At 38.9% G+C, this 21,356-nt stretch overlaps 1 protein-coding gene across 2 annotated transcripts; it reads right to left on the bottom strand.

Annotated features, from left to right (window-relative positions):
* Nucleotides 1-7,508: 7,508 nt before the first annotated feature.
* On the bottom strand, nt 7,509-21,301 carry THAP6 (THAP domain containing 6). Of its 2 annotated transcripts, none has more exons than XM_004431011.3 (5): nt 21,213-21,301; nt 20,148-20,250; nt 18,740-18,947; nt 14,471-14,596; nt 7,509-10,287 (listed from the first exon to the last, which is right to left on the bottom strand). In XM_004431011.3, the coding sequence occupies exons 2-5, from the start codon at nt 20,225-20,227 to the stop codon at nt 10,030-10,032; spliced, it is 672 nt and encodes a 223-aa protein (XP_004431068.1). In that variant the 5' UTR covers nt 20,228-20,250; nt 21,213-21,301; the 3' UTR covers nt 7,509-10,029. The 2 variants fall into 2 exon arrangements, with proteins under 2 accessions (XP_004431068.1, XP_014643283.1); XM_014787797.2 differs by lacking the exon at nt 21,213-21,301 and adding an exon at nt 20,713-20,968.
* Between the last annotated feature and the right edge of the window lie 55 nt (nt 21,302-21,356).

Here is a 21,356-nt window from a genome sequence, read left to right as displayed (position 1 = left end):
AATATTTTCAGTTGCCTTCTAAATTATTCCTTTTCACTTAAAATGTTTTTTCTTTTCATGCCAATACATATAGATCGATCTCTTTCTTTTGAATTGTTGCTTATTATTGCCTTATATGGGTGCACCATAGTTTTACTCATCCATTTACCACTAGATTTTGGATTGCTTTCCATTTTCTGCTCTTACAAACAATCCTCCCATCGCCCTCTTTGGGCACATGCAGTGTCCCTTTGCCATGAGGTACATTTAAAAATAACTTGCCAAAATTGTTTTTAGATTTAAATTATAGAATACATTTTCATTTCACTCTAAAATTTACCAGTCCCTATGGGGCCTTGGTGAGTTTAAGCCTTTGGATAGCCACATTTTATGGCTGGTTAAAACCGTCTCCCATCTTTTCAACAAAATATGGCCAGGTAGTGGTGATGGCCATAGAAATGTACATCTCAATAAGACATTCCCTACCCTGAAGACCCATCTACAAGTGTCACAGTGAGAGTGGTAACCAAATATTTTTTAAAATCCTCAGGATTTCTGAGGTAATTTCCTTCAGCTGTGTAGCCTGGTAACATTTTGTACCACTATAAAATCCACCTCTTTTATAAGCACCAGTACCCCCCATTGTTAGTTCAATTGCCTGTTGAGTGCACTTTGCTGGCAGGTCTGCAGCTGAACATCCATCTCCACAAGATGCTCATTGCTGGTATTTGTGGTTAGCATCCTGCACAGTCTCATCTTTGTTTAATAAAACACTTCTGGGTTAAAAAGCACGAGGCCCAGATCTGCTAAGTCAGATGTGATATTATCTTTCAACTGCACAAGCTCGACCACAAGGATTTGGGAAGTTTATTATCCAGCACAAATCTGTTGGGAACTCCTCTGCCGTCAACTGATCACAAACCATGGAGCTGAGGATAGTTCAAAGGTTGACTATTTAGTAAGTGACTTGGTATTCTGACACAGTGCTACTCAAAGTGGCTAGCCTGTGAACTCTTTTTGACTGGTCCAGAATGAGATAAGGTGCTCATTCCAGAATGTAAGTCAACACACTGTTTCATTCACCAAGAAAGTCTTGCTATGAAAAAAATGTCAACTGAACTAAAGAATGTGCTTCATGATGTAGTTGGTTTACATTCTGGTGCCAGCTCCTTAACGTGTACACTGGTCTGTGAACCACATTTTGAGTAGCACTGTCTAGAGTACTTTATGAAGCTGAATGAATAAATGAATGAATGAATGAGACATATCTAAGATGGATTAAATGGCTTTTCAGGGTTGAGGTGGGAGGATGGAGAGGATGGTGATTAAATAAAATTTTCCCTTTTAGTGGGACAACGTTCCTTGGCCGCTTTTGAGCTGCCACAGAGAGGGAAGGTTACTTTAGGCACAAATAGCTTACCTGGCCACCATTGCCTGTACCAATATCATTCCCTATCAAATGCATTTCTCCTTCTTACTTTTTGTCCTTCTTCCTGTCATCTCCTTTTCCTGCACTTCTGGCATGGGATTTAAAGAAGAAAAACCATATATGGAAGGATCATTGTATGGTCTATGTTTCATACACAAATAAATACAATTTTCACCACAACTGGGTGAGGAAGGTATTGTTGTCTACTATGTAGATGCTCAGAGAGGTACAGTAACTTGGCCCAGGTCTCATGTGTAATAAAGTGGCAGCCTTGGGATTTGAACCTAGGTCTGTTTGGTTCTCTCCTGGTGGTTTTATCTCCTACTCTCATATCCGAGGAGGGTGCTAACAGAATCCAGGGCCTGGACAGAACTTTAAAAGTGCCCACACTGACCCACTAATGTTCCATTTTAGAACTTTGAGGCTCCATTAGTTTCATAGTCTCTGCGCCTGCAATTGCCACCACCCTGCCACATTGCCCACTTGTCTACATTTGTGTTATATCCTTGTGTGTCCCTGGAGGTTGTGAATGCCTTCCTCTTATCATCTTCATATCCCTCACAATAGCATATGGGGCTTTGAAAGCAGTACACTCAATGGGTTATTACATTAAACACATTAGTCTATAAACTTCTTAATGTGCCTAAGATAAATATTAAGTGAATGAGACTCAAACACTTAAACTTGAAGATATTGCAGTACGAAATCTATTGAGCATATGTGTCGTCCAATAAAGCAGTGCACAGTGAGGAGCCCATTCTCCTGAGATGCACTCCTTGGTATCCCTGGATTATGGCATTTGGAATTTCTTACTAGTTCCTTGAGGGCAGGAACTGGGCCTTTTGTTTGTTGGTTCTCCAGTGCCTAACACAGTCCCTGGCACTTGAAAAATATGTGTGGAATTGTTGAATGTGCTAAGTTCTCAGCCTTTCCTCTTAAACTGCTGTTACTAGCGCTCACCATCGGCCCCTGTGTGGTTCTCAGATTACAAATTATATCTGTCTTCTGTTCCTGAGTTTCCTGGTCCTGGCTCAATATTTTCTTCTTCCATTTCCATTTCCACCTCTGCCAGCTCTGCTTTGCATCAGGCACAATTCTATGACCAGAAGCACAGCTGGGAGGAAGGTGAGGGATGCAGGAGCATGGGGACAGTTATTTCTCCAGAGCACATCTCCAACAGAAAGATGTGACAGTTGTTATAACTACGGCGAAACGAAGTTTGAGGAAGCAATATGAAAGGAAGACCACGAGACCCATGGAGAAGCACTGATGGCACAGGCCCCACCCAGACTTGCCTCCAGGTGTTAGAACCTCGCTCGCTTCTCAGACTATTGAATATCACATTCTCCCCAGTAATCCAATGGAGGAGCCAATTATACCTCTGGCCTTCCTAGGGATAGAGTATTTCTTCCTTTGGGCAGAGAATCAGGCCCTCTATAAGCAGGAGTGCCAGATTAGAGGGAAGGATTCTGCGTGCACAAGCTAGGCTTTCCTGGCCCATTCCAACCACATTCATGTGTTCTTGCTTCCTTTCGTAACATTGAAGCTGTGACACACAGAACTTCCTAGTTGAGTTCACATTTAGCTGTTTTTGAGAATCTCTGTATCCTACTCTCCGGGTCGTGTACATAATTTCCTGTTTTGGGGCACTACATATGCCAGTCCAGCGTCCCTTGCTAGACGAATATGAAAACTTTTTGAGTGTTTCAGGATCTCTTTTTACCCTATCCCCTAAACCGGGGCAGTCCCTCCATGTGCCATGCATCAACTGGCTCATTCAATCAAACCAGAACCAGTCTTTGCTATAGATTTCCTCTTTGTCTCCTGCTGAGTTGGACTTGCTTTGCAGTTGCTCCCACTTTCCTGGCTTGGTTCTGTGATATTATCTTGGCCTACGTATTAGCTTCCTATTGCTGTTGTAACAAATTACCACAAATTTAGTGGCTTAAAACACAACACAAATTTTCTCTCTCACAGTTGTTCCAGGGGTCAGAAATCTAAAATGGGTTGGCAGGGCTGCCTCTGGAGACTCTAAGGGAGAATTCATTTCCTTGCCTTTTCCAGCTTCTAGAGGTTGCCCACATTCTTTGGCTCATGGCGATTACTTTACATCTTTTTTTTCAGTTGGGGGCATTATTCTGCCTACCACAGCCCCACTGGTTTTGATAATCTCTTGGATTTTTCAGATCCTGGTCCTCTCTCTCCAGGACTGTTTTCAGCTCTGCCCATGCTCATATTTTTGACAACTCCTGTGTGGATTTGTCTATTTCCTTTTGTATTTCTATTAGTTTTTGCTTCATGAATTTGGAAGCATTGTTACTAGGTACACGAATATTTAGGATTATTATGTCCTCTTGATCAATTGACCCTTTTATGATGATGAAATAATGATTTCTCATTTCTCTCTCATTATAGTCTTTGCTCTGAAGTCTACTTTGTCTATTACTAATCTAGCCATTCCAGCTTTCTTTTGATTAGTGTTAACATAGCATATCTTTTTCTGTCCTTTTACTTTGATTTTATTTATTTTTCCCCCCAAAGCCCAGTAGATAGTTGTATGTCATAGCTGCACATCCTTCTAGTTGCTGTATGTGGGACGTGGCCTCAGCATGGCCGGAGAAGTGGTGAGCCGGTGCGCGCCCGGATCCGAACCCGGGCCACCAGCAGCAGAGCGCGGGCACCTAACCACTAAGCCACGGGGCTGGCCCTGTCCTTTTACTTTAACTTATTTGTAGCTTTGTACTTAAAGTGGCTGCCTGTACACAGCATATAGTTCAGTCTTGCTTTTTTTTTTTTTTTTTGCTGAGGAAGATTAGCCCTGCGCTAACATCTGTGCCAATCTTCCTCTACTTTATATGTGGGTTGCTGCCACAGAGTGGCTGATGAGTGGTGTAGGTTTATACCCAGGATCTGAACCTGTGAACCTGGGCTGCCAAAGTGGAGTGAGCTGAACTTAACCACTACACGACGGGGCAGGTCCCTAGTCTTGCTTTTTTATTCAGTCTCATAATCCCTGCCTTTTAATTGGAGTGCTTAGACAACTTATGTTTAATGTGATTATTGATATATGCATTTTATTTTATTTTTTGGTGAGGAAGATTTGCCCTGAGCTAACATCTGTTGCCAATCTTCCTCTTTTTTTTGCTTGAGGAAGACTCACCCTGAGCTAACATCTGTGCCAGTCTTCCTCTATTTTGTATGTGGGTCGCTGCCTCAGCATGGCTGATGAGTGCTGTAGGTCCACACCTGGGATCCAAAGCTGTGAACCCGGGCCACCAAAGCGGAGCGTGCGGAACTTAACCACAGGGCTGGCCCCATTGATATAGGCATTTTGGAAAGATGTCTCCGGAGGTAGACTGGAGACAGGGAAACCAAGAAGTCTGTTGCAGTAATCAAGGCAAGAAAAAAGGTTTAAACCAAGGCAATGGTCCTGGAGATGGAGTGGGAAGGGGGCTATGTCTGAGAGATGGTAAGGGTATACAATCAATAGAAATGGAGCTTAGATAGAGATTTGTGAATCATCAGTGTAGGTACTGGATGGATTCCAATGTTTGGAAGATGTAATATATTCATAAATGTATATTACATAAATATATTTATTTTTGGATTTTTTTATTGGGGTATAATTGACATATAACATTATATTAGTTTCAGGTGTACAACATAAACATATATATTTATATTCAGAAATATATATTACATCTTCAAAACACTGGAATCCATCTAGGTAATTACACTGATGACTCACAAATCTCTGTCCAAATTCTATTTCTATTGATTGTACTATTGTACTTGATTGTACTATTGTGTGTATATATAAATATATATGTAGTATCTATTGCATATATATATATGTATATATATAGTACCTATTGCATATATATACGAAGGTAAACATCTGACAACATTTCTGATCTGGGGGTCATTGCATGAAGCCCAGACTCTAGGCAGAAAGAGGGATAAGGGTACTTTAAAGTCACTGTGGGGTGAAAGGCATTAAATAAGAGACCAGCCCAAAAAAACAGTGCCAGGGGTACAGGAAGGCACTGTTTTCGGTGTCTGGATGGTTTTGCAGATTACCTGGTATTATACCAGCTCATCTCCAGTTTTCTATCATTTTTCAGACTATGTTGAATCTAATGCAAACAGTACCAAAATATTATAAACCATAATAAGTCAAACCCAACACATAGCAGAACCATCTTTGGTAAATTAATCTTTTCATAACTAGAGGGACTTGACAGAGCAGTTTTACTCTGGAGTTGGTTGACATATCACTAATTTTGTCATTAATGAGAGCATTACAGAGTAACTGTGGGCTAAGGCAGAATGGAGAGGAGTGAGTGCTAGGGAGAGTTCCAGGAAGCAATGGACACTGCTGTACCACCCAGAACCCCCTTCAGGAACCAAGGACTTAGCCCTCCAGCTGCTGGGAGTGCTGCTAGCAGGCAGACCTCACCTATCAGCCCTCTTCAGAAATTGCCTCAGCTGGAGTGAACTGCCTTGCCCAACAGCACTCCCTCTTCCTGGGGCAGCCCGCACCCAATGACTGACTCTAGAAGGCCATGTGTTGGGAGTTCCTAAGAGCACCCCCAAATTTGATGATTCATTAGGGGGATTCATAGAATTCAGCATGTATTTGTATTCACAGCTAGGATTACAACAAAAGGATACAAAGTAAAAGCAAAATCAGTAAAGGGAAAAAGGCATATGGTGCAAAGTCTGGAGGAAGCTTCCAAGTCCTCTTTCAGTGTAGTCAGAGGACACACAATTCCTGTCGCACAGAACTGTGACAACACATATCAAATGCTGTCCACCAGGAAAGCTCATTAAAGATTCAGTGTCTAAGAGTTTATTGGGGTCTAGTCATGTAGGCACCCTTTGCCTAACACCTTCCCAAGTTCCAGACTCCCAGAAGGAAAGCAGGTGTTCAGCATAAACCACATTGCTTCTACAAACAGTTTAGGCACAGTGAGCCCTTCTTATCAGTTAGGGAAAGGTGGGAACCCTCCTGAAATCCAAGTTCCCAGATGCCAGCCAAGAGCCACCCTTGCGAGCAGGCCTAAGGACAGCAGTCTCAGGCCTGTTGTGTTAATTCCTTTTTTACACCACTCCAGCTTCAGGCCGTTCTGTGGTGTTGGCTAAAGTGCCACTTTTATGGACCTTACAGGATATAAGAGCAGTGGCTCCCAATATATCTCCATTTAATTCACCACTCTGGCTCCTGCAAAATTTAGATGACGGTGGAATAAGACAAATTCAACCAAGTAGTAGCCCTGATGACAGCTGTGTGCCAGATGTAATATCTTGCTAGAGCCAATTAACATGACTATGGGTACCTCGTATGTGACCACTGATCTGGTGAGTGCATGCTTTTCCATCCCTATAAGAAAACAGGATCAGAAACAGTTCACATTCACATGGAATGAACAACAGGCTATGTTAGCAGCCTAGATTGTTATAACTCTCTTGCTTCTATTATAATTAAAGCAGACAGACCAGATAGACATTCTACAGAAAATCAATTAGTTCACTATATTGATGGATTATCTTAATTAAATGGGATGAGCAAGACGTGACTAGTAAATCTGAGGCTTTGATAAAGAAGTACATGTGCTCCCGTGGGTGAGATAAAACCCATGAAATTTAGGGGCCTACTACATCAGTAAAATTTTGGGGGAGGAGTGTCCAGTGATCAGGGGCACGCTAAGACATCCCCTGTGAAGTAAAAGACAAATTAGTACAACTTGCATCTCCTGCTATGCAGAAGGAAGAACAATGCCTAATAGGCTTCTTTGGGTTCTGAAGGCAGCATATTTCACACCTAAGAATACTGTTCTCAGCTTTATTCTGGGGACAGGAAAGGCTGCTAGTTTTTAGTGAGGCCCAAAGCAGGAAAGGGGTCTATGGCAGGTCCATATTGTGTGGAAACAGGCCTGCCACTTGGGTCTTCTAACTTAGCAGACTCTGTGATATTAGAATTATTGGTGGAGGGAAAAAATAAGAAAGAAATTAAAGCAAAACCACTGTATATGTACTCCTGATTTTTCTCTGCTTATTGTATTGAATAACTGAATGTATAAAAACCACACAGACTACATTACTGGAGAAAATATTTTATTTTTCAAATATATAATGGATTCTTCACCCCTTAATTATTTCTGTAATAATTTTATCTTTTTATTAAAACTAAAATACATATTTTAACATATTTCATCTTTTCTCAAATCAAAGACTATGGTGTAATTGTGATTATCTTTAGCAACCAAAGTCTATTTCCAGAGATTTAAACTTGATATGGAGAAAAATGCCATGTCAAGTCCTGCGTACCTGATTTGGTGCCGAGGTTGAACTGGTGTATTGGTTTGTTCCAAGATCCAGAGGCCACTCCAAGCTTTAAAGCAAAGTGAAATCCTTAGGTTGGCCTTGGAGGCCTGAGAAACCTCTGGATCGGGGCTGATTGCTTTTGCTCTGCAGAGGACAGATCTCCCCCAGGCTGAGCTGGAATTTCTGGGAACAGTGGACTGAGGTACATACTGTGTTCAGGCATTTGTTTGGGGTGGCAGGTGGGGAGGACCCTATTCCTTATGTCTGATTTCTACTGGTAATCATTTCTCCATTAAAAAAAAAAGAGCAAATGGGTAGCTCTGGGTCCTTGATGATATCAATATTTTGCCCACAGTTATTTCTCTCTCTGTGATACTAAGACCAATGACAAAGAAGACAAGGGCTGAGTTCACTCTGAACACAAGTAGTAAAAGTGACTGTGGCAACTGAGACAGTGGCAGAAACTGGGACTTGACTCTTGGAAAGGTCTCCTGGGCTTGATTTATTCTAAACAGCCAACGGAGAGCTAGAATCAGACACTGGACAATAGAATCTAGACACTGGATCCATAGAATTGGATATATCCTCTTACTTTTCTCTACCGTCCACTGACTTGAATATTTATACTCAAAAAAAACATGAGGGAAAAAGTCTCCATCTCTATCACAGAATCTCCATAAAACGTAAGACCATATCCAAATTCCCATTAGAATGTCCATTATGAATTTGAAATAACTGAAATAAATAAGGGGTAGCTAAGAAGATTTGTTTTTCAAGGCAGTAAAAAGATATGACCTCAGTGATTTCTTCTTAGGATAATGCTGACCTCTCAAATGTGGGTAAAATCCCATTTAGAGGGAAGGTTTGGAATCCTACATAAAAATATAACATGCATTAACACAGAAAATGCTTAAATATAAAAACAATTCAAGTGACAATATCCTTACTGATATTAATATAACACAAATAAAATTGCAATGAACATTTTAGCACAAAATGCAGTTCATTTCTAGTTAACACACTGAAATAAGTGATACTCAAATTCTAACTACTCTGGCATAGATATCTGAGTGAGGTTCATAAATGTACGTGTGCCTCAAAGTACAATCTGGCTTAGGGCTAGAAATTTTTATTCTAATCCACAGTATTGATGACTCAATTTCAGTTGCTTCTCCTAAGAAATTAGGAGACAACCTAAATTTCTGATACTTGAATCAATCAGAAAATAGCTAAGAGTTATTCTTTTGTAAATTCAGTAAAAAGCTATTCTAAAGTTGCTGTTTTCCTTACCTATTCTCTCAATAAAAGCTCTTGGATAGTAATCTACTCTCCTAATTAAAGGAAAATATTGCAACCTTTCCTCCAATTCCTATTTCAACTGGAAGAGCCATAACATTATTTTTAAATGGTTGCTTCTATATTTTGTATTTTTTAAAATGTCAGCAATATTACTTTCTGCAAAATACAAGCAGCATTGGAAGTATTCAGCTAGTACTGGCATTCATTTTGAAGATATATCTTTATGATGAAATAACAGTCATGAAACAAAATGTTCAGAAGAACTGTCAGAATAACTAACCATTTAAAAATCAGACTTATGACCCTTAAAAATTTTTTTTAAAGCTATGCTGGTTTACATCAACGTGCTCCTAGTGAGAGGAATCATGTACTGTACTGAAAAACTTGTCAGAGGTCTTCTTAACTTGGCTCTGAACAACTTTAAAAGCCAGAAGTTCTGCACCATATGCTGTTCTCAGGGTCAGTACTATGCGATGCCTTAGAACAAGATCTTTTAGTATTACTGATAACAAGAGCACCTTGGATTGGATCCAAGATCGGCATGTGTTATAAATGAATCTGCTTTATAGTATACATTTAAAGTACAATTCAACGTACTTACCATAAAGCATACATGTGTAAAAGTACTCCTTTGAAGCCAAAAATCTGATGCCACTGAAGAAGTATCCAGTTCCTACTACTACAGCTTACTGTGGCTGATTTGATATCATTTCCTTAGCCCTGCAGAACTTTATCTTTTAACACTTTACAATAGTGACCTGGCACTAGTTTAGGTCTATAAAAACATAATTGTCACAAGTCACACAAAAATACGATAACAGCACAAATCTCTGCATGTCTTCAAAAAAAGTCTTTGGATAACAACTATAATGCATAATGCTGCAGAAGATCCAAGGAAGCACTCTAAATGATGGATATTATTCAATGATAGTAAGTGAGAATTATTTTCTAAAAGGCTGTACCAATGCCAATTTTAGGTAGAACATAACATGAAATCATTTCATGAAATAGTCTCGTTCTATGCTCTCCTGACAACACTCCCAACAGAAAGCTTCCAGTCTATTTGCTGTTTCTTGGCTGATGAGACATTCATCCTTTAATTCCCTGATTTTCTTCCTCAATGATTTTTGGAAACGTTTTTCTCGGTCTAAAACATTCCGCAGACTTTTCTTGGTATCCTCTAGCTCGCTGATCACATGATCTAATTTATGCTTAAGTTTCTTTGGGCTGTCCATTACACTGTAGCTATGTTCCTAAAAACATAAACACCAAGTTATTAAACCAGACAGACAAGTAGTTAGATAAAAGCCTGAAACGAGGCCTCAGCTGCTTCTTTTCCATTTGCGATGCTTAGAGAAGACAGTTAAGTTGGTGAAACGAGGAGGTTTCAGCAACACAGGAAGAAGACAGGGTGCAAGCAGTGTTTCTAGAGCCTAGGGCCCCTTGTTGGTCTAAGGCCTGGCCTACACGAAGAGGGCAGGATCCCATGGAGGGGAAGCACTTCTCATCTGAGGGTGGGTATCTGCTATGAACCCCATGACATTCGCAACGACTATACAGCTTTTGTTCTCTCAGTCTATTTGCTGTTTCTTGGCTGATGAGACATTCATCCTTTAATTCCATTTGGGGGAATTAAGTGTGGGGCTGCTAAGTTTAACTTTTACCTGTCAAACAAACTTGATTGTTAAACTTTTAACTGAGTTACTTTATTTTGATGAATGTTTCACTTTATAAGGGATGACAGGAAAGGAGCACTGGAGCAGGTCCTCAGGCTAGGTGTTACGGATTTCGAGAGAACTCCGGTCTCAGATTTTTAAAGAGATAATTTAAGCTCTCTCAATATTTGTTACGGTTATGCTTACGTTTGACAGGTATACTTTTTTTCCATTCAAAAATAGGGAAAATAACACTGACATATTTTATAAAGTGCTATAAAATAATTTTGAAAAGCTGTTATTTAATATTAAAATCAGTGAAGAGGACTTTTGTTTCTAGCCAAGATGAAATAATAGACACTAGACTGACTCCTATCTAAAAAAACCAACACAGGGCCAAAAGACATAAAAAAAAGTTTTAAAGGTAATGAGCATCAGGCAAGGAAGGCAGCAATTGCAGAGAGATGGGAAGCAAAGAGGGGAGCCCTATGACCACTCCAGCTTACTGTCTCGAGAGAGTTTCTAGGCTTCAGTGCAAGGAGGGGAAACCCAGGAAGAGCTTGGCAGACTGAGTTGAGGAGATAGTGCAAAGTGTCCAGGGAGACCAAGGTGGCTACAGTTCATAGGCAAGGTACTAGAGAGGAGAGAGCTGCACAGAGAGGGTTCTTAGGAGATCTTTAGAGACTCCCCCTTGAGTATTTCACTGGATAAGATCAGTGCATGCATGTAAGGAAACTGCTCAAAGCTGAGGAAAGAATGACCAGAAAAGTTCGGAGTGCTCTGCGCTCATAGGGCACGGCCACTATTCCCACCAGCCAGACTAGAAAATTTCAAGAGTCGTGGCACTAAGTAGAGTATACAAAAGGGTCTTGCCTCAGTAGTGGAGAACAAATAGCCTTCGACTGAGCACTGTTCTAGTCCTGTCTAACAAAGCAAAACCCAAAATGATCAAACTGTTTCCAAATGACTTAATGGTACCCCAGAATAAAGCTCAAGAATACAGGAAACAAAAATATCTGGCATCCAGCAAAGTAAAATCCACTGTGCGTGACACACAAATTTACCAGGCATGCAAAGAAGTAGGAAAATACGAGCCATAATAAGAGATAAACCAATCAATGGAAATCAACCCAGAACTTAGAAGCAAATGTTAGAATCAGCAGCCAAGGGAATTAAGAAAGTTATTAAAACTGTATTCTATATGTTCAAAAAGTTAAGAAGAGACATGAAAGCTATAAAAAGAATCAAACAGAAGATCTACTGTTAAAAACTACAAAGTGTGAGGTGAAAAATACATTGGAGGGAATTAATGGTAGATTAGACAATTCAGAAGATTAGTGAAGGTGAAGATACAGCAATATGAACTATTCAGAATGGACTATAGAGAGAAAAGGCAATATAAAAAAAAAAAAAAGAAAAAAACCAAAAAATCAACAGAGCATCAGTGAGCACTGGCACAACTTCAGACTAATACACATGAAATTATAGTCCTCAAAGGAGGGGAAAGAAAAGTTGAGGTAGAAAGAGATATTTGAAAAAATCATGGCCAAAACTTTTCCAAGTTTGGTGAAAACTAAAAACCCACAGATAAAGAAGCTCAACAAATCCCAAGCACAAGAAAGATGAAGAGAACTAAACTAAGGTACATTACAATCAAATTACTCAAAACCACTGGAAAAAAAAATTCTTAAAAGCAGAGAAAGAAAGATATGTTAGGTACAGAGACTAAAAATAAGTATGACAGTATATTTTTCATTAGAAACAATGCATGTAAGAATACAGCGGCGGAACATCTTTAAAGAACTAAAAAACCCCCCCAAAATCCCAAAACTATCAATCTAGAATTTGATACCTAGTGAAAATATCTTTCCAAAACGAAGACTAACTAATGACTTTTTCAGACATATGAAAGCTGAAAGAATTCATCATCAGCATAGCTGCACTGTAAGAAATGTTAAGTCATCAGAAAGAATGATACTAGATGGAAATATGGACTTGCATAGAAAAGCCCTGACAATGGCAACTACATGGGTAATGTACCAGATTTTTTTCTTATTTAAATCTTTTTAAAAGATAATTTACTGTTTAAACAAAAACAATAACTACGGAGTGTGGGGTTTATAGCACATGTCAAAGTAAAATGTATGACAGCAATGGCACAAAGGTTGGGAGAGGAGAAATGAAAGTACTGTTGTAAGATTCTTATACTATACGTGAAGTGAAATAATAGCACTTGAATATAGCCTGTGATAAATTAATGATGTGTGCAATAGACCCAAAAGCAACTACTAAAATTAAACAAAGAGTTGTAGCTAACGACTCAAAAATAAAGAGACAAAATGGAATCATAAAAAATTTCAATCAATCCAAAAGAAAGCAGAAAAAAAAGAAAATGGGAACAAAGAACAAAGGGAACAAATAGGAAACAAATAAGATGACAGATTTAAACCAAATCATATCGACAATCACATTAAGTTAAATAGTCTAAACAACCCAATTAAAAGACAGACATTATCAGATTAGATTAAAAAAAAAAAATCAAGATCCAAAAGTATATGCTGCCTACAAAAAATGCACTTCAAAGATAAAAAGACACAAATAGGTTGAAAGTAAAAGAGTGGAAAAAGATACCTGGTAAAAGGCATTTCCAAAAAAACCTACAGTTAACATCATATTTAATGGTGAAAGACTGAGTGCATTCCTCCTAAAATGAGGAGCAAGCCCTGGAGGTTCAAGACAGTGCAATAAAGCAAGAAAAAGAAATGAAATGCAGTCATATTGGCAAGGTAGAATTAAAACTGTCTTTAATGACAGACAAAATGATTATCTATGTAGAAAACCTGATAGCCTCTACAAAAAAGCTTTTATAATTAATATGTGAGTTTAGCAAGTTTGCCAGATTTAAGATCAATATAAAAATCAATTGAATTTCCATACACTAGCAGTAAACAAAACAATACCATTTATAATAGCATTTAGACGATAAAATACTTAGGGATAAATCTAACAAATGAATTAAAAGACCTATACACTGAGAACTACAAAACATTGTTGAGAGATGTTAAATACTTAAGTGAAGAGAGATAATGAGTTCATGAGTTGAAAGATTTAAAAGAATCTTATTAAGATGTCAATTCTTCCCAAATGGATCAGTGGATTCAATACAATCCCAGTCAAAATTCCAGCAGAAATTGTAGAAATTGTTAGAAATTGTTAAAGAGTGATTCTAAAAATTCACATAAGAATGCAAAAGACCTAGAATATCCAAAACAACTTTGAAAGAGAACAAAGTTGGAAGAATAACACTGCCTGACGTCAAGAACTACTATAAAGTTATTGTCATCAAGATAGTAAGACAGATCTGATTCCAAGCTTGGTTCTAACACGAACAGGCAATGAGATAAATAAATAAATGCAAGCTTAAATACTCTGTATGTGTATGACTGTTCTTCAAGAAAACCTAAAGACATAACTTTTTTAATTAGATAGTTCCATATAGAAAATATAGTACCTAAAAGGAGGAAATAATTATTGCATTTTCTTGGTAGAAATATCCTTGCAAAATCATTCTTTGAACTAAATATGTAACCAAAAGATTAACTACCTCCATATTATTGTTGCATACATATAAATTATAATGGCCCTGGGAAGCAATATTATTTTTGGACATTACATATTAAAAAAATATTCTCAGACACCTAAACCCCTCGTTCAATCCTAATGAAGAGGACATATTCATCTTAAAAACATCAACATTAGCTCAGTAAGTAATTTTACTTACAAATATGAACTGGGATTGGAATTCTTCAATACATGAGGAAGCACCAACAAGCTGGTGATTGTGGTTTGTGACTGGAAGGGTTTTGAGAGTGAAGTTTTTTCTACAATGAAGCTTTTCTCTTTTCCCCTGTTAAGAATAGTTAATAACAATCATTGTAGATACTTCTGCCCTTTCTTAAATTTTTATTCCTTCTAAATTTTGTGTAGAAAAGTTATTGCAATATTTCTTTTCATGGAAATTGCTTTTAAAAGTCAGCAAATTTTAAATTCCAGTATGATTACTTTAAAAGAACTTCCCAATAACTCTAAAGTTCATATGGAAAGACAAATTTTCCTAAAAAAAGAAGAGAGAAAATGAGGGAGCAAATGCCCTACCAGCTATTAAAAATATATTACACAGTGCAATAGTTGAAATAGCGTGATACTCTCTTAAGGCTAGACAGAAAAATCTAGGAATAGATCAAGTAGATAAAAGGCTTTAGGATAAAATTTGGCATTCTAAATAAGTGAAGAGAGGCTATAAATCATGTAAAAATGAAGTAATTAAGAAAAAATTATATCCTTTATATATAATAAACCATGATGAAATTCTATGTACTGAAAATTTGTGTAAAAATGAAACCATAAGGAACTAGGGAAAAAACAGAGACTATTTATATAATCTTAAGGTGGAGAAGGCTCAAGTCAGACAACTCAAGAGAAAATATAGAATTGACTACTACTAAAAAAAGGTCTGGGGGGCTGGCCTGGTGGCGCAAGCTGTTGGGTGCACGTGCTCCGCTGCGGCGGCCCGGGGTTCGCCGGTTTGGATCCCAAGTGTGCACTGACGCACCACTTGTCAGGCCGTGCTGTGGTGGCGTCCCATATAAAGTGGAGGAGGATGGGCATGGATGTTAGCCCAGGGCCAGTCTTCCTCAGCAAAAAGAGGAGGGTTGGCAGATGTTAGGTCAGGGCTAATCTTCCTCACAAAAAAAAAGGTCTGAATTTCAAAAAAAAAAAAAACAAACCAACTGCATAATTAGAACTAAAGACAAACAACAAAAAGTAACTGCAACAAAGATGGCAATTAAATGACTCATATCTTCAATAGACAGTGTTTTTTCAAAATAGCTCAAAAAAGATTAAAACAGAAGAGGACCTGAATTAAATAATTCACAAAAGAAGTAGTTCAAATGTCTAATAAACACATGAAAAAATGCAGAAACTAATATTCAAAGAAATTAAAACACTAGGATGCCATTTTTGCCTATCAATTTTAGCAAAGGTTAAAAATATAGCTTATACTGAGGATTAGGGTGGACAGACACTTTTATGTATAGCTAGTAGGGGAGATTGGTGGATTCTGTAGAATTGCTGGTGGGCCTTTGGGAGATTTGTATTAAAAGCAAAAGCCTTGAAAATGTGTATAATTTTGATCCAACAATTTTATTTCCAGAAAAATTTTTTGAGGAAATAAGGATATGTACAAAGATTTAGCTACAATAATGTTCATTATAGCTGCTGTATAAAATAGTGAAAGATGATAACCTATATATCACAGTGAGGACTGATTACATAAACTATCGTTCAATCATAGGATTAACTGCTATATGGCATTAAAAATGTTCTATCAAACAGACACCACCAAGGACTGGCAAAGATATGGAACCAGAGGAACTTTCACATGCTGAGAGTGGTACTATAAATTGGCAGAAGCACTTTGGAAAACTATGGCAATATCTACTCAAAGTGAACATACACACCCCCAGAACCCAGCAATTCCACCTCTAACAGAAGACTACATACACTCTGCAGAAATGTGTACATAAGTGCACCAACATGGACAAAAATGTTCATAGTTGCATCATTCATAATAGCCCCAAAGTGAAAAAAACCCAAATGTTCATCAACAGTAGAATGGAGAAATTATAGTTCATTTACACAATGGAACACTATATTGCAAAGAAAATAAATGGACTACTGTCACAGGCTACAATATGGATGAATCAGGCAAACAAAATGTTGAGCTAAAGAAGCCAGAGTACATACTGCAGGACTCCATTTATATAACTGACAGTGATACAAGTCAGGATAGTAATCACCTTTGTGGTGTAGTGACTGGAAATGGCACAATGGAGGCTTCTGGGGTGCTGATAAACATTCTATATCTCAGTCTGAGGTGAGTTACATCAGTGTATTCACTTTGTGAAAACTCATTGCTCTGTACACTTATAATGTGTGCCCTTTTCTATATATATGTCATATGTCAATATAAAATTTAGTTTAAAAAATTGACGTTCTATACAGGTTTCTCTTAAAGATGTGATCCATAGATCTGCAACACAATCATGTGGAGTGCTGGTTAAAAAGTGCAGATTCCTAGGGGCCGGCCTGGTGGCGTAGCAGTTAAGTTCAGTGCTCCACTCCTTCAGTGGCCTGGGGTTCTCAGGTTCGGATCCCGGGTGCGGACCAACACATCACTTATCAAGCCACGCTGTGGCGGCGTCCCATATAAAGTAGAGGAAGGTGGGCACGGATATTAGCCCAGGGCCAATCTTCCTCAGCAAAAAGAGGACGACTGGCAACAGATGTTAGCTCAGGGCTAATCTTCCCCACAAAAAAAAAAAAAAAAAAGGAAAAAAAAAGTGCAAACTCCTAGACTCCAGCCCAAAACTACTGAATCAAATTCTCTGGAAGGGGGACACAAGATTCTGCATTTTAAACAAGCTCCCTGGATAATTCTTATGTAGACTAAAGTTTGAAAGCCATTGTTCTGGAAAAATATTTAACATCATGGGAAACAGTAGTTAAGAATGGACCCTGGAACCAAAACGCCAGTTCAAATCCAGTCTCTGCCATTTAATAACTGTGTGACCCTGGGGAAGGTATTCCAGCTTTCTGGGCCTCAGTTTCCTCAAGTGATAAAATGAAAATGACAGTATTTATCTTATATGGTTGTTGTGAACACTACATGAGGTTTTATATCTATATCTATATCTATATAGCTTAGAATAGTGCCTGGCACATCATAAGCACTATATAAGTGTTGTTAAAAAAAAGAGAGAAGCAAATAAAAGAAAAAGGATGTACAGTGTAATTCTATTTTTGTAAGAATATATAAATATAGATGAATTTATATACAAACATACACATACAAATGACTGGAAAGATACACATCAAAGTATTAACAGTATTATCTCTGGATTATGTGATTATCGTTAATTTTTATTTTCTTTTTGCTTGTATCATCTAATTTCCTATAACTAAAGATGTTTTTGTTATAAGGAAATAAATAGTAGCTTTTGAAAGCTAGTAATTTATGGTTTATTTGATTTATTATGCCCACATTTCTTAAGGTCTTCTTAACATTACAGCTAGATGACACCTTGTTATGGGAAAAAAAACCCTTTAGAGAAAATTGCACAAGATATTGTACATTTATTAATATGGAAGAAAGTGAGGCAGTCTCTACCTGACCACTCAGGCACTGGAATCTGACCAAGTGCAGAAAGTGACCAAGACCGCACGGGAGCTGGTACTCTTCTGGACTACTTCCCTTGTTGACAGTTGTCAGGAAGCAGATACCTTTCAACGGAGGCTCATTACTATTGTTGTGGGAACCCATGGGTTCTCCCTGAATTTTCCGCATTGGAATTGGTCAGTCTGCAGTTTCTCAAAACAGATACACTTCAGGTATATGAAGTCAAGACTGTTACTGAGGGTGAAGCAGCCAACCCATGACACTAATATCACTGAGAAAAAAACAAGGAATTCAACTAGAGTTTACTCATACAATCCTTTCATTTTCTTTTTCTGACCTCTTCTCTCCTTTCCTGCTCCTGTTCTTATCGCTTGTGGTATTCTTCCTTTTAGTCCTACCTAGGCTTTAAACTTGAACGTATGTGGCTCTAAAAGTATACTCCGGTTCTGTTAGTGGCTCTGCTCTTGACTTTTGCTCCAGTGTGAGGAGGACTGTCACCTTGGAACTTCAGTTCAATCCTCTTAACGTTAACCTCCATTTTCTGGACACAAATCTTGAGTTATGCCAACTCCTAAAGTCAGTCCACTTCACCAAACCTTAGTATCGCACAAATATTTCTGAGTGCCTACTGGCAAAATACTCCCACTACACATTAGAAAAGCTGAAGCAGCAGTTTACAAATTTAAAAACTCCAAGAATGGACTTCAAATGAATATGCAAACAATAAAAATGTTAGCAAGAGTAGTGAAGCTTCTTCAATAATACCATAAAAAGCGAGTAATGATGGTAAGCAGTATCTCATAAACAAACCTGTAAGTGAGATGGAGAATCAAAGATAGAAGGTATGACTCCAGGTTTCAATTTAATATTTGGAGAACTTCTGTCAAAATCTGTCTTCTTAAAGTGCCTTGAACACAACACATCTCCTTTTTTAGGCTCCCAAATGCCCGCAGCATTCACATCAAGTCTTTTCATTGCTAGTACCCATTTTCTTTTGACACTTTCATCTGTGGGGAATCTAGAAAAAAATATAAAAAGTATTTTAAAATTAAACACTATTGATATATACTTGAATTAAGGCTGTGACTAAATTGATTCCTTAACTAGTTTGTTATTATTCTCGGAAACTGGAATATTCAGGAAACCATGATTCATGCTTTCATAAAGTTCAGTTTTAATAGTCAGATTTTCCTACCAATCATGCTGCAGACCTATGGCCCTCATTTCAATTTTTCTCATATTATAAAGAAAACAAGTTTCAATGGTTATTTAACACCTTATAGTAAGGTCCACAATTGAAGGTTTTTCTTCATCTATAGATGATAAAGAATATCACTTGGGCCTTTTCCTATCTGAAGTGATATCCAGAATTTACCCCAGATGAATAGAGCCTCTCTTACTTTCATTCTTCTGTCAGCATCAGAAAATTCCTTAGTATACCATTTAATACAGCACAGGTCTATAAATGCTTAGTGAATGAATGCAGAGAACAGCTGCAGAGTTTAGAGTTCTCGAGATTAGAACTATTTTGAGAGACCTGGAGACCAATAACCATATCTCTTCCAATTTTCCAAGTTAGTTCGAATCCTTTTTGGAATAAGATGGGATACACACACTCATTTTTGTTTTCCTCATACCTAGCTAGCAAAGCAGTTAGCAGATCGTTCTCTAGCACACAGCACAGAACCTGGCACAAAAGCAGCAAAATAAACCCTTAGCAAATGAGTAATTCTTAAATCTTATTGCTCCTTCTTTCCTATGCTGTCAGGAGAATGGCTAAAATACTAAATTAGGATCATCTTGATTTATCTGCAATACAGCTAAAGAACCCTTGGTCTGAACTTGTAATTTATATTTTTTCTCTACACCTTAAGCTTGATCTATTTCTAAACAGAATGTATTTGGGCAAAGATCCTTCCTTCACTCAGACTGTAAACTACATGTAAACAACACTGGATTTCTTTGCAGGTATGTTAAAACGCAAAGCAATAATATTAGCAAAAGTGAGTTTGATATTTTTGTTAACCAGCCTCTGATACCCTGGCATGTATCTTAAACTTCTATACTAAATTATGAAAGTGTAAACATGTCACTGTCACTTCAAAGTTAACTAAAAAGGACTTGGGAACTATAGTTCAAAATTGAAGATTTAAGTAGAATTGTCTTTTGCTTTTTATTACGGTCAAAAGAACTAGGCTTAGCCACAGCAAAATCTTACACGTGAAATGTGAGTCCTTTTATCTTGGAATTTGGCAAACAGCGGGAAGCACATCCAATGGCCGAGCAACATTTCACCATGATTTTAGCAACTCATAACAGAACTGAAAGAAAATTAAAATGGTAAGAGTTAGTAACTTCAAAGCTAAGGGGAACATATTTACCTTTCTCAGTATGTTTTAGATATCATGAAATCATGTTAGAAGCCAAAGGCAAATATTTACTTCCAATAGAAAGAAAAGCTGGCTCATAAAATTTTCCAAGGGCTTGGCTCTTTAATAAGGCAAGTCACATTTAGCTATGCACTGAGGAGTCTGATTTCAGTTTTAGAGGCTTGAACATTTCCCGTCCACCGCTTCTTCCAGGCCACGTTCCCTACGCCACCAGGCCTTGGCACCCTAACCCCTCCTAGCATACTTCATAAATCCTGCTCACCTTGCAGCTCAAGCGTTGCTTCCCCAGGGAAACCTTCCCTGACACCCAAATTAAGTCAGATCCCCTCTAGTATTAGCTCTTGTAGGACACACACTTCTCCTTTCTAGCCCTTCTCAAAGTTGTAATCTTACATTTATTCCGGAGATTCTCTGCTTAACGTCTTCCTCCCCCACCAGCCTGTGAGTTCCACGAGGGCATGGTGGGGCGTGTGTTTTTTCCCACTTAGGTCCCCACGGCCTAGCCGGTGACTGGCACATAGTAAATGTTAACACGTATTTTGAAGGAATGAAGAGCGAGTAAAGAGGAAGGTGACGTAAGGAAAGGGCAGCTCGAGGCGCTGGCGAGGGCCTGGGCGCCCAGCAGCAGCAGCGCGCGCGCTCGCGGCGCGCGGGGCGCTCAGAGCCCGGAGGCCGGGCCGAGCTCCGCCCCTTTCTCGAGGCTCCGGGCCGCCGCAGGCAGGCAGGGAGGGAGGGGCCGCCCTGTCACAGGTGCGGACGCGGCCGGAGAGCGTCCCTTCTTCAAGGGTCATCGGGCGTCTCCGCGCCGCCGCGGTCAGCCTCGCCCCGAGCCACGCCCACGGTCTGGGCGGGTAGCGATGGGGGTAAAGAAGAGTCAACCTAAGAGTTATTACCGTTAGCAGCGAAGGCAGCGACTAACGTCGACCGCACAGATTGCGTCTCCCTGCGCTTCCGCCCCGTCGCCGGGGAAGCCGGAAGTCCGGCTGCCCCGGGTCACGTGCCCAGCCGCCAGATTGGCTCTGGTGGCAGCTGCAGCC

This window comes from Ceratotherium simum, chromosome 8, assembly GCF_057802395.1.
Source record: "Ceratotherium simum simum isolate JZ-2026a chromosome 8, ASM5780239v1, whole genome shotgun sequence".
NCBI classification, from domain to species: Eukaryota; Metazoa; Chordata; class Mammalia; order Perissodactyla; family Rhinocerotidae; genus Ceratotherium; species Ceratotherium simum.
The sequence above is the reverse complement of the archived record's forward strand: the minus strand, read 5'-3'. Positions and strand labels throughout refer to the sequence as shown.

What these genes read in the sequence shown, in the direction of transcription:
- THAP6 (XM_004431011.3), bottom strand. Translation starts at nt 20,227, where the DNA reads ATGGTGAAATGTTGCTCGGCCATTGGATGTGCTTCCCGCTGTTTGCCA. An exon ending in ATTCTCCATCTCACTTACAG is followed by an intron (nt 14,597 to 18,739) that starts GTTTGTTTATGA and finishes TATTCTTAACAG; the next exon opens with GGGAAAAGAGAAAAGCTTCA. An exon ending in TCCAATCCCAGTTCATATTT is followed by an intron (nt 10,288 to 14,470) that starts GTAAGTAAAATT and finishes TTATGTTTTTAG; the next exon opens with GAACATAGCTACAGTGTAAT.